The 13,443-nt window shown below is 43.2% G+C and overlaps 1 protein-coding gene and 1 long non-coding RNA gene across 2 annotated transcripts; one reads left to right on the forward strand and one right to left on the reverse strand.

Moving 5' to 3' along the window:
* Nucleotides 1-916: 916 nt before the first annotated feature.
* LOC112077266 (collagen alpha-1(VI) chain) lies at nt 917-9,197 on the reverse strand. Its single transcript, XM_070441626.1, has 15 exons — nt 9,174-9,197; nt 8,851-8,871; nt 8,642-8,662; nt 8,443-8,487; nt 5,844-5,897; nt 5,653-5,697; nt 4,920-4,946; nt 4,730-4,756; nt 4,532-4,576; nt 3,449-3,502; nt 2,215-2,277; nt 2,063-2,125; nt 1,869-1,922; nt 1,650-1,684; nt 917-1,007 (listed from the first exon to the last, which is right to left on the reverse strand). Exons 1-15 carry the CDS (start codon nt 9,195-9,197, stop codon nt 1,001-1,003), a joined length of 585 nt encoding a protein of 194 aa, XP_070297727.1. The 3' UTR covers nt 917-1,000.
* A 2,111-nt stretch (nt 9,198-11,308) lies between these two features.
* Nucleotides 11,309-13,185, forward strand: LOC112077265 (uncharacterized). Its single transcript, XR_002895379.2, has 3 exons — nt 11,309-11,520; nt 12,466-12,621; nt 13,081-13,185. It is a non-coding gene; the product is annotated as an uncharacterized lncRNA (long non-coding RNA).
* The last annotated feature ends 258 nt before the right edge of the window (nt 13,186-13,443 follow it).

Here is a 13,443-nt window from a genome sequence, read left to right on the forward strand (position 1 = left end):
ACAATAGCTAAACAGCACCACACACTGTAAAGCTTTTGGACACTGGAAGAAGTTTCTGAGTGACAGAGGAGACTTTACATTTGTGGGACTAGAAAAAAAATGTCGATGCAGGTCCTCTCAGACCTGGGTATCCAGATAGACAGAAAGATAGGCAGACAGACAGACCTTTAAACCTGCAGGTCCTCTCAGACCCGGGTATCCCTGTAAGAAGATGAAAGAAAAATCTGAAATAGGCAACTGGGGTCCATGGACATTTGGTCCAAACAATGTTGATAAATCATACTTGTAACTAAGAATAAAAGAATACAGACCTGGAACCCTGTATATCCAGGTTGGCCTTCTCCCTGTGTTCCATCATCACCCTGAAGAGAGAATCAAGATAATATTGTGTATTCAGAATATTAGCCTCATGATAAATCAGATAACCTCTTCAATACAAACGTTCTGTTCTTCCATACGCCAGAAGTCACTAACCCTTTTCCCAATGGGCCCTGCATCTCCCGGTGCTCCTGGAGGCCCCCTGGGGCCCTTAACACCCTGGGGGAAGAGACCCTGGTCAAAACATGTATTGTAGTTTGCATGTGTTACCACGTGGTATAGCTGTGTCATCATTGAAATCATTAAATGACTGGCCATCGTACCGCAGGTCCGTGAGAACCCGGCTCTCCTCTGTACCCTTTGAGCCCAGACACTCCACTCAGACCCTTTAAGGGGGAAGAAATGAAGAGAGGGGGTGCGACAATGACTGGAGGTAAAACATCGACCTGTATTTAGCAATAGCCCATGAGAGAGCCAGCCTGTTCCCCGAGAAGGTGTTGTTGGAACCATATAAGAAAGAACAAGTGATCACACAGAGTAATAGATGACAGAGGGACACTCACCTGTGAACCCACGTCTCCAGCCTGACCTTCATGACCCTGTGCTCCAGCAGAGCCTGGGTCACCCGTCTCCCCTTGACCACCTCTTATTCCTGGAGCACCTCTCAGTCCCCTCTCTCCCCCTACACCCTTAAGAGAGACAAATAGGAAGAGAGATGGAGAGACAGGGAGAGAGAGAGGTCACCAGCTTGGATGTGAACAGCAATGTTCAGCTAAACAGCAACTTCCCATCGGTCAACAAGGCCCTTTTACCATAATGTAAACATCAAATRAAGTGTTTACAAAAGCTAAACCAACTTTTTTGATTCATTAAATACTAACGTGTTTTCTTTGACAGTGAAACAACTATTTAATTCAGCCATTTAGTCAATGTAGAGCAGGGATCATCAACTAGATTGCTTGAGCAGATTGTCGGGTGGCCGGAGCATAGTTACAAATAGACGGCAAATTGACCGCAAGAAGCCTTGCTTACATTTGTATTCAATCACATGTTTCTCTCTATTATGCGTGTGAATACTTGGAACAGATYTCTTAAATTCCCTTGAGCTGATTTCCTAGTGTCCAACAATAAAAAATAAAAAGATGTTGTTTATTTTTTAGAAAACTTGGGGGGTCAAATAAAACCACCCCCGGGCCAAATTCTGCCCTAGGGCCATCAGTTGGGGCACCCTGCTGTTCAGTGATCTAGTAAGATATGTGTCTTCCTGTGTCAGATTATGTGGACAGTATTCGTCCTGGTCCTCGTGTTGTATTGATTCTAGAGTTCCAAACCTCTGTGCCTGGCGCTCCAGACGGTCCAAAGTCCCCTTGTAAAACACAGAAAGGTGGACAGGTGCCTGAGGTCATTGTCCAATCGTTATTGGTTACGGCATCATTTTCCCATTCAACTATAAAAAATATACCTATACATTTGGSCGTTTATCACAACTGGCAGTTATCAGAATCTGCAACTTATTGACAATAGAGTTATTGAGGTGGTGGTGTTTTTACTTCGTCTCCCCGGTCACCCTTATTTCCAGGTCCTCCCATTGGTCCAGGCTCCCCCTACAGACACAGATGAAACAATACAGCCACACAGAAAAGCTCTCCTGTGTGATGGATGGATGGATGATTGAATGATCAAATTACTGATTGATTAATTGATTGATTTGATTAGTTGATAAATCGATAAATTGATTGATTACCTTGACTCCGTTGGGTCCAGACACTCCAGGAACCCCTAGCTCCCCAGGTGTTCCCATCTCTCCCTGTGGACAGGAAGGTGAAATAGAAACTTAAGTCACTCACACATTAAATGCAGAACAGACAATTAAGATGCTGGGTATGAGAGAGTTACCTTTTGTCCAGGTAATCCATAAGATCCTGCATCTCCTTTCTGTCCCAGAGGACCTGGCTCCCCCTATCAGAGGAAACAGTCATTACCAACATCAACCAGACTGAACTTAAATATGAATACTTCAGATCAGAGGAAACAGTCATTCCCAACATCAACCAGTCTGAACTTAAATATGAATACTTCAGATCAGAGGAAACAGTCATTACCAACATCAACCAGACAGAACTTAAATATGAATTCTTCAGATCAGAGGAAACAGTCATTACCAACATCAACCAGACTGAACTTAAATATGAATTCTTCAGATATAACTAAGACCATTCCTCTACTATTTATCTAGCATTATTCTATCCAAGTGGGAGACTGGTAAAGACTCCCAAAAGACCGCAAACAAATAAACTCCCACTCATACCCCAAACAAATAAACTCCCACTCATCCCCCAATCAGACATAAACAAACAAATAAACTCCCACTCATCCCCCAATCAGACATAAACAAACAAATAAACTCCCACTCATCCCCCAATCAGACATAAACCAACAAATAAACTCCCACTCATCCCCCAATCAGACATAAACAAACAAAAGGGTTGTTCTTATCCGCCTGGCTAAGTTCCCCAACCATGGCAGAAAAAACACACTCAAAATAACCCTGTCTCATCTTCTGATTTTGTTTGAATTGAATTGCTTTCAACCGCAGAATGAAGCACACCTGTTTTAACAGCAAAAAGGGAATGACTATGAAGTCTGCTGAGGACAGAGTTATGGGAATAATGTGTAGTATTGTAACTCCCTGTTTGCAGTACATGTCAGTCTACTGACTGGCTCTGGCTCCTAGAGCGCTATTGGCTGCCAAGTGGTTCTTGGCTTTGGGGGGGAAAATTCTGGGAAATGATGACCGCTTGGTGTAACGCTCCCAGAGTTTCACTGTAACTAGTCTAGGAGGTCATGAATACAGTAAGCCGTGGTGTGTGTGGGTGTGTGTGGGTGCATGTGGTGCGTGTAGTGTGTGTGTGGGTTCGTGTGGTGAGTGTGGTGTGTGTGGGTACGTGCACATGGGACGGAGTGGATGGTCTTTTTTAAAGGGGGAGTGTGGAAGTGGGACTAAGGAGGGCCGGTGGTGATCAGTCTGGAACGACTGTGAAGAAAAGGAAAAGCCGTAGGAAACAAGACAAGCAGAGTGTGATGACTTTGACTCTGGTTACATGACCTTGCATCACTCCTATAGACTTACCTCTGCCCCCTCGTCTCCTTTACAACCAGACAGGCCCATAACCCCAGGGTCCCCCTACAGAGAGAGAAAGAGAGAGGGCGACGTGGGAGTTTACTGCACATTTCAAGGAATAACACTAACATGAGTGACCTCACTGAAGGTTTCCAGAGAAACAGAACTCTCTAAATGTACTTTGTAATCTGGGCCTACTACACAGTTATCTGCTCTGAAAACATCTGCTCTGGTCTGAGAAAACATGTCAAGGGATTCAGGGCCGGGGTGGGGGTGGAGGTGGGGGTGGGGACTGTCTTCACTCAAAATCTTCAATTTGAATATTTTTTTTAATTATTTGACTTTTAATTTATATATATTATATAATTTAAAAATATATATATATTTTTTTTTTATTGCAGAAAAACCAGTGTACAGACAAAAAGTATAGAAACAGACAATGATAACATATGCTTATTAGTGATAACATATTTTTATTAGTCAATACATGCTGAATATGACATTTTTCCATTAGCGCAATTCGATTTATGAAGTAAAATTGTTTTCTTATTTTTTTTATAGTTAAGGAACTTCCCGTCAAATCTCCCAGGGGGATTCTAAGTGATGTGACAATGAGGCTTTAGTGCTAAACATTTAGTCTAAAAAACACCTATATGATTAATCTGGCTCATATCACCATACAGCACCTGGAAGGTTTTAAAGATCATTCTTTTGGGCACCCTGTTGTGCTCCATATAGTGCCTCACGGGGATGGACAAAAGTATTGCTCTATACTGTATAATAGGTCCAGAGCCTATGGAAGAAGGTACAGGTGWTACATAATACTAACAGYCTTCAGCATGGGCTGAGCCATCATTCATCTGTATTTCATTCTCATCTTGTWTTCRTCTCAACCCCTCTAATAATTCTGGAATATGGGTGTATATAAAGGGAGACCTGTGAGGGCGAAGCCTGCATCCCTGTTTAATTGGTCACTCACACTTTACGAGGCCTTGATAGCCTTGTTTTTCTGTTTGTAAGTTTACAGAGTGATACCCTTGTTAAACATTTAATGATGCGGGGGCTGTGTGTTGAGGTAGAAAACAAACAAACCACAAGGCCGTCTTTCCCGTCAACTCCATCCGCTCCTTTCTCACCCTAGAAACACATGGGTCACATGACTTCATTCCCACCACTGCAACTGGTTGAATTGGTGAGTATGTGACAATGTGTATGACTGAATGGATKGATGGATACATGAATGAATGAATGAATGAATGAATGAATGAATGAATAAGATCAACAACATACCTTTTGTCCAGATGGTCCTCTTGGACCCTGTAGGGCAAAATAACGTTTGAACATTTTGACAGCTGAATCTACGGCTGTTGGATGATTTGATGTGATGTATTCTTTGTTTACATGATATACTTATGTACTACAAGGTTTATAAACACTATTATAATCACTATTACTCTCCACAAGACCGATGAGAGCTTACTCTGTCACCAGTAGGACCATGGTAACCCTGTAGAGAAAGAGAGTGACGAACATCAGAGTTTAGCTTCTAAGCACTTAATACGGATCCAGACTTGTAAAATCCTGGTGTTRGAAACACTGGGAACATATGGCATATTTCAATACAGTTAAGTGAATGCTCATGGAACATTGCATTAGCTAACCTTATACAGCCAGACAAGTGTGTGTCACGTTCCTGACCTTATTTCCTTTGTTTAGTCTTTGTTTAGTTGGTCAGGACGTGAGCTGGGTGGGTATAGTCTATGTTTTGTGTTTCATTGGTTTAGGTGTGTCTTATTGGCCTGATATGGTTCTCAATCAGAGGCAGGTGTTTTACGTTGTCTCTGATTGGGAACCATATTAAGGTAGGCTGTTCTCACTGTTTGTTTGTGGGTGATTGTTCTTGTTCGTGCGTTCATTGTTTTTTCTATGTTCCATAGTTCAGGATTGTAGCGTCGTTGGTTTCGTTCTGTTTATTGTTTTGTTCGTATTGAAGAGTATTCAAATAAATATGGATACATACCACGCTGCGATTTGGTCCTCCTCTCTTCCACATTACGACAATCGTTACAGTGTGTCTCTAAATATTGCATTTACGCCATAGCTGTAAATTCTGCCAGGCAAGGTTACATTATAGCTAACCAGCATGTGTTATGAATAATCTAAACATTCAAAGTGGTATATATTTTTTATTTTAGATACATAATCACTCTGACCTTCTCTCCTCTGTGTCCTTGGGGCCCYTGGTCACCTGCAGTCCCCTGGGTGACAAAGATATGATCCACATGTGATCCACATTGCCTGTAGCCATCATCTGTAGCATCAAACAGGCTACAGAGCATAATGTATCCACAGTCTACAGTCAGCAGACAGATAAGCTCATGTTCTGTAATGTGTCATATACTACCTTTGCTCCCAAACTTCCCGGTCTCCCGGCAACCCCCTGACGTCCTGGAGTTCCCTGAAAAAAAGAATCATATCTATTTGTCATTGTCATCAGTCAACCTCTTCCAGTGTTAGTCATTCTGAAGCAGAGTCTGAGTGAAGCCGTTTGTATAAACTGTGTTAAGCTACAGGAAGCTTCTATCCCTAAGCAATACGACTGATAAATAGCTAACAAAATAGCTACATGGACTATCTGAGTTAACCTTGTGTCTTTATTGACCTTTTATTTTTTTATTTTACTGTCTCTGTTCACACTCACAGGGCCCTACACACACACACACTGTCACTCCAACACACACACACATTCACTCCATCATCTGCTCACTCAGACATAATATGACATTCATATTGACTCTACACACAAGCACAGCCACTCACATACAAGCTGCTGCTACTCTGTTTAACTTATATCCTGTTGCCTAGTCACCTTGCTCTTATATATATATATATATATATATATATACCTCCATCACTCCAATGTTCCTGCACATAGTAAATATGGTATTGGAACTGACCCTGTATATAGTATGCTTACTTACTTATTGTTAGGTTTGAGTTTGCAAGAGAGGCATTTCACTGTACTTGTGCATGTGACATTACACCCTTTGGCCCACATTTCCTATTGAGACAGAGAAGAAAGTCTTGGACTTGCCAGACTGCCAGAAGTTGTGTGACAGAACACCGGTACTGTACAATAGAATCAATCAAACTAAGCCTTTTTCAGTTCCATACCTCCTCCGTCTCCTTAATGCATTTCTTGGCTGGAACACACAAGAGCTGTGTTGACTAGCAGTGGGCTAGGCAGGCCATCTGGATGCCATGATTAGATCAGACACAGAGAAGGCCAGAGTCATTACTCCCATCAGGTAAACAGGGCCTGGGGGCAGGCTCTGGAGAACACTCAGATCACACATAGAAATGTTTGTTATAGAGGGGACATGATTCCCTATTCCACATGACATAGAAGCATGGCTTTTCTATGTAATATACAGTGGGGCAAAAAAGTATTTGTCAGCCACCATTGTGCAAGTTCTCCCACTTAAAAAGATGAGAGAGGCCTGTAATTTTCATCATAGGTACACTTCAACTATGACAGACAAAATGAGAAAAAAAATCCAGAAAATCACATTGTAGGATTTTCTATGAATTTATTTGCAAATTATGGTGGAAAATAAGTATTTGGTCAATAACAAAACTTTATCTCAATACTTTGTTATATACCTTTGTTTGCCAATGACAGAGGTCAAACGTTTTCTGTAAGTCTTCACAAGGTTTTCACACACTGTTGCTGGTATTTTGGCCCATTCCTCCATGCAGATCTCCTTTAGAGCAGTGATGTTTTGGGGCTGTTGCTGGGCAACACGGACTTTCAACTCCCTCCAAAGATTTTCTATGGGGTTGAGATCTGGAAACTGGCTAGGCCACTCCAGGACCTTGAAATGCTTCTTACGAAGCCACTCCTTCGTTGCCCGGGCGGTTTTTGCCCACTGTATTTCTATCTCAATGTTCCATAACGCTGCACCCATGGAATACGGTCCTGGTAAAGCAAAGATTGTCATCTCATTAACATTCCATTGGATATTGGCGCAAAGCCACTCCCATCCTTAAAACCTTTGGTTTGAATCCAGACCACAGCAGGGGCAGCTCTGGATCCTCTGTTGGCAAGATACTACTGAATCAAGCCGCAGTCTTTCCCTTTGTCTTACTCTCGCTCTCATCACTCTGACACACAGTCATGCACGCCTCCATCACACACACACGCCACACACACTCTCTTTTCTCTTATGTACATTAGCGAGTGAAACACGTCTCTTTGCCCTGATAGTAAAAGCACATGCCATGCGATCTTATTCTGGCATGGAAACATCCCATGATACTGTAGACGACTGGCTGGAAACCCTTGACCTCCACTGGTTGAATCTCATGTTTATGGATAAGCCAGTCTATTCCATCTTCTATTTTTTTCAATCAATCTGGTTTCAAACCAGTATCAGTACTTTCTGTTTCACTCATTCTTTCACTGTACTGATATTGACCTTGTAATATTGTGTGATTATAAATGTCTGGCATATTTATAGTAATGTGTTTCATGTGCTTTTCACTGTGCACAAACGCACACGCACACACACTTACGCACACACACGTGTTTACATTGTGAATCCTTACTGTATATGAACTGCAGTACGTGAGCCAAATCACCAGGGTTTGATTAACGTTCCTCAGGCCCCCTTCTCCACCTCCCCCAACGCTTACTTATCCCTTACTTAGTCACTGAGAGTTGGAGCTAAGYAAACCATCAGTAATTTGAGGTAAGGTAAGTATATCTAAGAATGCAGCGATGGGCATTTTCAAWATTTTCCCCAATAGCTAAGGTGGGTGACAGATAGCCTAGCRGTTAGGAGCGTTGGGCCAGTAACTGAAAGGTTGATGGTTTGAATCTGTCGATGTGCCCTTGAGCAAGGCACTCAACCCTAATTGCCCCTGTAAGCCGCTCTGGATACGAGCGTCTGGTAAATGTAAATGTGGTGTTTTAACTAAAAGGAAAACAGAGAGCACCCTACCGCGCCCCCTCCTGCACCAGCAGGGCCTTGAGATCCCAGGGGAGCCTGTGAAACAAAGAACACTGATGAGAAAGACTTCTGACTCMACTGGACCCCATATTAAGACTGTACTGAGATCAGATTAATCAAGACAAACAATCTGTACTGAAGTTTTCTGCGAGATCATGTTGAAAAATGACGACAATGTGATCAGGCTTACCTTGCACTCGAACGAACAGCACTGAAAAGGAACAATAAACATAAATCAACCCCAGTTATAATCACTGTTCATAAATGAGATCACAAATAACAATCATCACACTGCATTGGTCGGGAACTATCAAATCAAATTTTATTGGTAACATACACATATTTAGCAGATGTTGTAGCGAAATGCTTGTATCAAAAAGACTGAAGAAAAAAACTCACCACAGATTCAGAATCCTTGTACTACAGATCCATAAAAGAAGAGACAGACATTTGATTAGAATAGTCTGTTTGGGCAACAAAAAAATGGCCTACAGTAAATGACATTTAGGTACAGGGCCTTGGTTTAAAAATGGCCTACAGTAAATGACATTTAGGTACAGGGCCTTGGTTTAAAAATGGCCTACAGTAAATGACATTTAGGTACAGGCAGTAAACCAGAGGTGGGGGCAAGCGGTACGGACCGGACAGCTTGGTGTTCAGGGTCAGGGTCAGGAGTAAGGCAGTGCGTCATAATCCACAAGGTAGGGCCGGGCACAAGGTACGTCCAGGACGGCAGGCAGGCTCATGGTGTAGGCAGAGTCAATAATCAAAAGAGGTGGGGCAAAGGTACGGTCGGCAGGCAGGCTCAGGGTCAGGGTAGGCAAGAGGTCAATAATCCAAGAGTGGGGCAAAGGTACCAGACGGCAGGCAGGCTCAGGGTAAAGGTAGGCAGAGGTCAATAATCAAGAGGTGGGGCAAAGGTACTGGTCGGCAGGCAGGCTCAGGGTAGGGAGCAGAGTCAATAATCCAGAGGTGGGGCAAAGTTAATACGGTCAGCAGGCAGGCTCAGGGTCAGGGTAGGCAGAGTCAATAATCCAGAGGTGGGGCAGCGGTACGGACGGCAGGCAGGCTCAGGGTAAGGGTAGGCACGAAGTAATAATCCAGAGGTGGGCAAGGTACTGGTCGGCACGGTAGGCCAGGTCAGGCAGAGTGTCAGGCAGGTGGGTCAAGTCAGGACAGCCAAGGGTCAAAACCAGGAGGGCAGAGAAAAAGAGAGACTGGGAAAAGCAGGAGCTGAGGAAAAAAAGCGATTGACTTAACAAACTGGCAATACAAGACAGAAACACAGGTATAAAATACACAGGGGAATAATGGGGAAGATGGGCGACACCTGGAGGGGGGTGGAGACAAACAACAAAGACAGGTGAAACACGATATCCGGTGTGACAGACATAGTTCAAAATGTATTACATTTTGAGTTTGCACTCCCTATTACACTTTATATACATCACAGAAAAATATAACAAAACCATTTGACATTAAAACACCGGAGTTTCGGCAGTAAAAAAAAGAAACGTTTATTTCATTATGAAATGATGACAAATATGAATAAATCCATCCATGGAGGCCACTAGAGGGCGATTTGGTCATTTGCGACTGAAGGAAAGCGATCTACGGAGGCCAAGAGAGCTCAGCTTGTTGAACTACAAAACGCATTGGGCTTTTGCTAAGACCAGCGGCATTTAAATACAAGATGCTGCAACTTATCTATTAATAAATCGTAAATGACTTGCTTTTGCCATCCCACTGTTCGGAAACAGTGCACTATTACGGTTAATATATTTGAGCTGTGTTTTCTGTGGCCCATACCGATACGTTTCATCACTGAATGTCCTGTGTGTGTGTGTGTGGGGTGTGTGTGTGTGTGTGTGTGTGTGTGTGTGTGGGTGTGTTGTGGAATCACTAACAAGCCCAGACAGGCAGCCAGTGTAATGAGTGACTGTGCGTGTCTGTTCAGTGCAGCCATTCCAAATCATTCGTCCAGAAAAAGGTTTGGGGTTTACCTTTGGTGGCACTGACCTGCATTCCTGACTGAGAGAAAGGTTGATATGTTATCTCCATCTACTGAAGTCTCACCTTACAGCGAAGGAGTTGTCCTCCTGAAGTTAGAGGACCTGATGAATGACATCTTCACGTGATAAGAAATATAACATATAAGGAGAACAACACTTTCAGTCATGCAGGCACACAGTGAGCTTGTCATTATCTGACATTTATTGAATTGGGGTCCATGTTTGGAGAAGCCCTGTAATTCAAAGACATTATTGTACAATAAAATAGCATCAGCTCAATGCTTATAGAGAATAAAATGTTTGCAAGTATGCCGTTTGCCAAAGAATGATGGTGTATCCACTGTGTCTGACTCAGCACAACTTCTTTGCAAAACAGCCAAAATAGTAGATTTGTTTTTGTGATGTGATCCTACTGAAGTATGCAAAATGCTACTGGCCTAAAGTTTAAAGAGCAATAGAACACATATTCTAGACAGCTCCTGTTCCTGACACGGTTGTGGAGTATTCTGTATCTTTCATTGACTTCATCAGAGATAGCAACTGCCTGATGGTTTATTTGGTACTGGAGAAAATAGCAGGAGGACGATGGGTGTAAATGTGCTTGGGCTTGGCAAGACGGCACACTTGTAATAGATTTGTTCTATGAGGTTTTAGTCCACTTCTCCCCTCTGGGAATCAATACATCATTCCCATGAACGAACTCCCTGCCTTTTATCTGTAGACAGTAATTAAATACTGCTGATTGAGGGGAATTGTCCCTGTAGATACCTGTAGTGCATGTAGATCAGAGGTAACTTGCTTTGTGTCACGCTTTGTGTGCATTGTGACATAGCTCTGCTGTACTCATCTAGATACTACCCGCTGTGAGCGTACCTGACGTGGTAGTGTGGGAGTGCTGCACTACAGTGATGAGGTGAAGGTGATGAGCGAGCTACACCAGCACCAGGAGCGCCCAAGGAAGAACTCAGCTGAAGAGGCATACAGGACATCCGCTACACTCGGAAGGGAACCCACACCGCTGTGCCATCTCCGTAGCAACTGGGCAGCTGATGACAGGGTGAGTCCATCGATTGTATAAGGCCAGGGCCAGACCAGATGCAGATGGTTTGAGTATTTATATTTATTAGTTCAAAAAAGGGTAGGCAAGAGAATGTCAGGCAAAAGGTCAAAACCAGATCGAGTCCAGGAGGTACTGAGTGCAGGCAGGCAGCTCGGGCCAGGGCAGGCAAACTGGTCAGGCAGGCGGGTACGAAGAGTCCAGAAAACAGGCATGGGTCAAAACCGGGAGGACTAGCAAAATGAGAATGCAAAAGCAGGAGCACGGTGAGAAACACCTGTTTGACTTGAAACAGACGAGATGAACTGGCACAGAGAGACAGGAAACACGAGGAATAAATACACTGGGGAAAATAAGCGACACCTGGAGGGGTGGAGACAATCCCAAGGACAGGTGAAACAGATCAGGGCGTGACAGATTGGTTGATTGAGTAGTTAGTACGCAGTCAATCGGTCAGTTAGTCAGTTCAGTCAGTTAGTCTGTCATGTCTGTCTGTCTGTCTGTCTGTCCTGTCTGTTGTCTGTCTGTCTGTCTGTCTGTCTGTCTGTCTGTCTGTCTGCGTCTGTCTATGTCGCTATCATCATGCATACATTGGTGCTATGTGTGAGATGAGATGTCACAGCATCATGCATTCTATCCCAATATACCATGCATGATACTTTGATATTGTGTAATACTTTCCTCCTTCACTTCTATAGTGCCCTTAGGAAAATGCTTTGTTATTTACACCTTGGAGCAGAGTTCAACATTTTGTCAGGGGCAAGTTAAAAAGCACATTTCCTGCATCCTTGCATGGTAAACAGATAGACATTCAAACCTCTACTAGGGAGATGGAGTTCCTCCACAAAGCTTCTGACAAAATAAAGTCTGCTCCACAATTATACAGAAAGGATCCCGTTTGACTCACACGTTCTGCTTTGTTGTACCTCTTTCTTCAACCCACAGCTCTCCTCTCCATGGCAACAAGTACATGGTGGTGGTGACAGATGGCCACCCGCTGGACGGATATAGAGAGCCGTGTGGCGGGGTGCATACACCGTGTCTGAGCCAGAGCCATGGACATTAAAATCTTCAAGCGTGGCTATCACTCCGCATCACCTGGTAATCAAGAGGACTAGAATAGAGCTCTGGCTAAAAGTTCCAGTTGTAGACAGACACCTTTGCCTCTCTGTAGTGGCATGGAAATACAATAAACAAATACTGCTCAAACAAACAGGATTGGCTGTAGTCTGACAGTCTGAGTTTTTTAAATCAAGGGTCCCACTGTATTTTAATATATTAATATTTATATGTAGTCTTTGCATTCTTCTCTTGCACCTCAGGAATGTGTGGGTATGTCAACATCCAGGCTGCATCCATCTGGCCGTGATTGGGAGTCCCATAGGGCCATTATATACAAATAATTAAAACAATTAAAACAGCATTTTTTACAACACACAGAGATGTTTGAGGTAGTTTTTCAGTATTTCAGTCTCTTTGTCTCTGAGCTCTCTGTCTGCTCTAAGCTCTCTCTCTCTCTCCTCTCTCTCTCCTCTCTCTCTCTCTCGTCTCTCTCTGCAGGACAACAGACTTGGTTCCATAGCAACAGATGTACAACACACCCATAAATGTCTGCTACTAGTGAGGACCCGCAGGTTGTTAGGAACACCAAGCTCATAGTGTCTACCATGGTGAGTACACCATGGTCACATAGTTACCATCATACAAGCGGCCATTTTTAAACCAAGGCCCTGTTACCTAAATGTCATTTACTGTAGGCATTTTAAACCAAGGCCCTGTTACCTACTATGTCATTTACTGTAGGCCATTTTTAAACCAAGGCCCTGTACCTAAATGTCATTTACTGTAGGCCATTTTTAAACCAAGGCCCTGTACCTAAATGTACATTTACTGTAGGCCATTTTTAAAAAAACGCAACGGCCT

The sequence above is a fragment of the Salvelinus sp. IW2-2015 genome, unplaced genomic scaffold, assembly GCF_002910315.2.
Source record: "Salvelinus sp. IW2-2015 unplaced genomic scaffold, ASM291031v2 Un_scaffold4418, whole genome shotgun sequence".
Lineage (NCBI taxonomy): Eukaryota > Metazoa > Chordata > Actinopteri > Salmoniformes > Salmonidae > Salvelinus > Salvelinus sp. IW2-2015.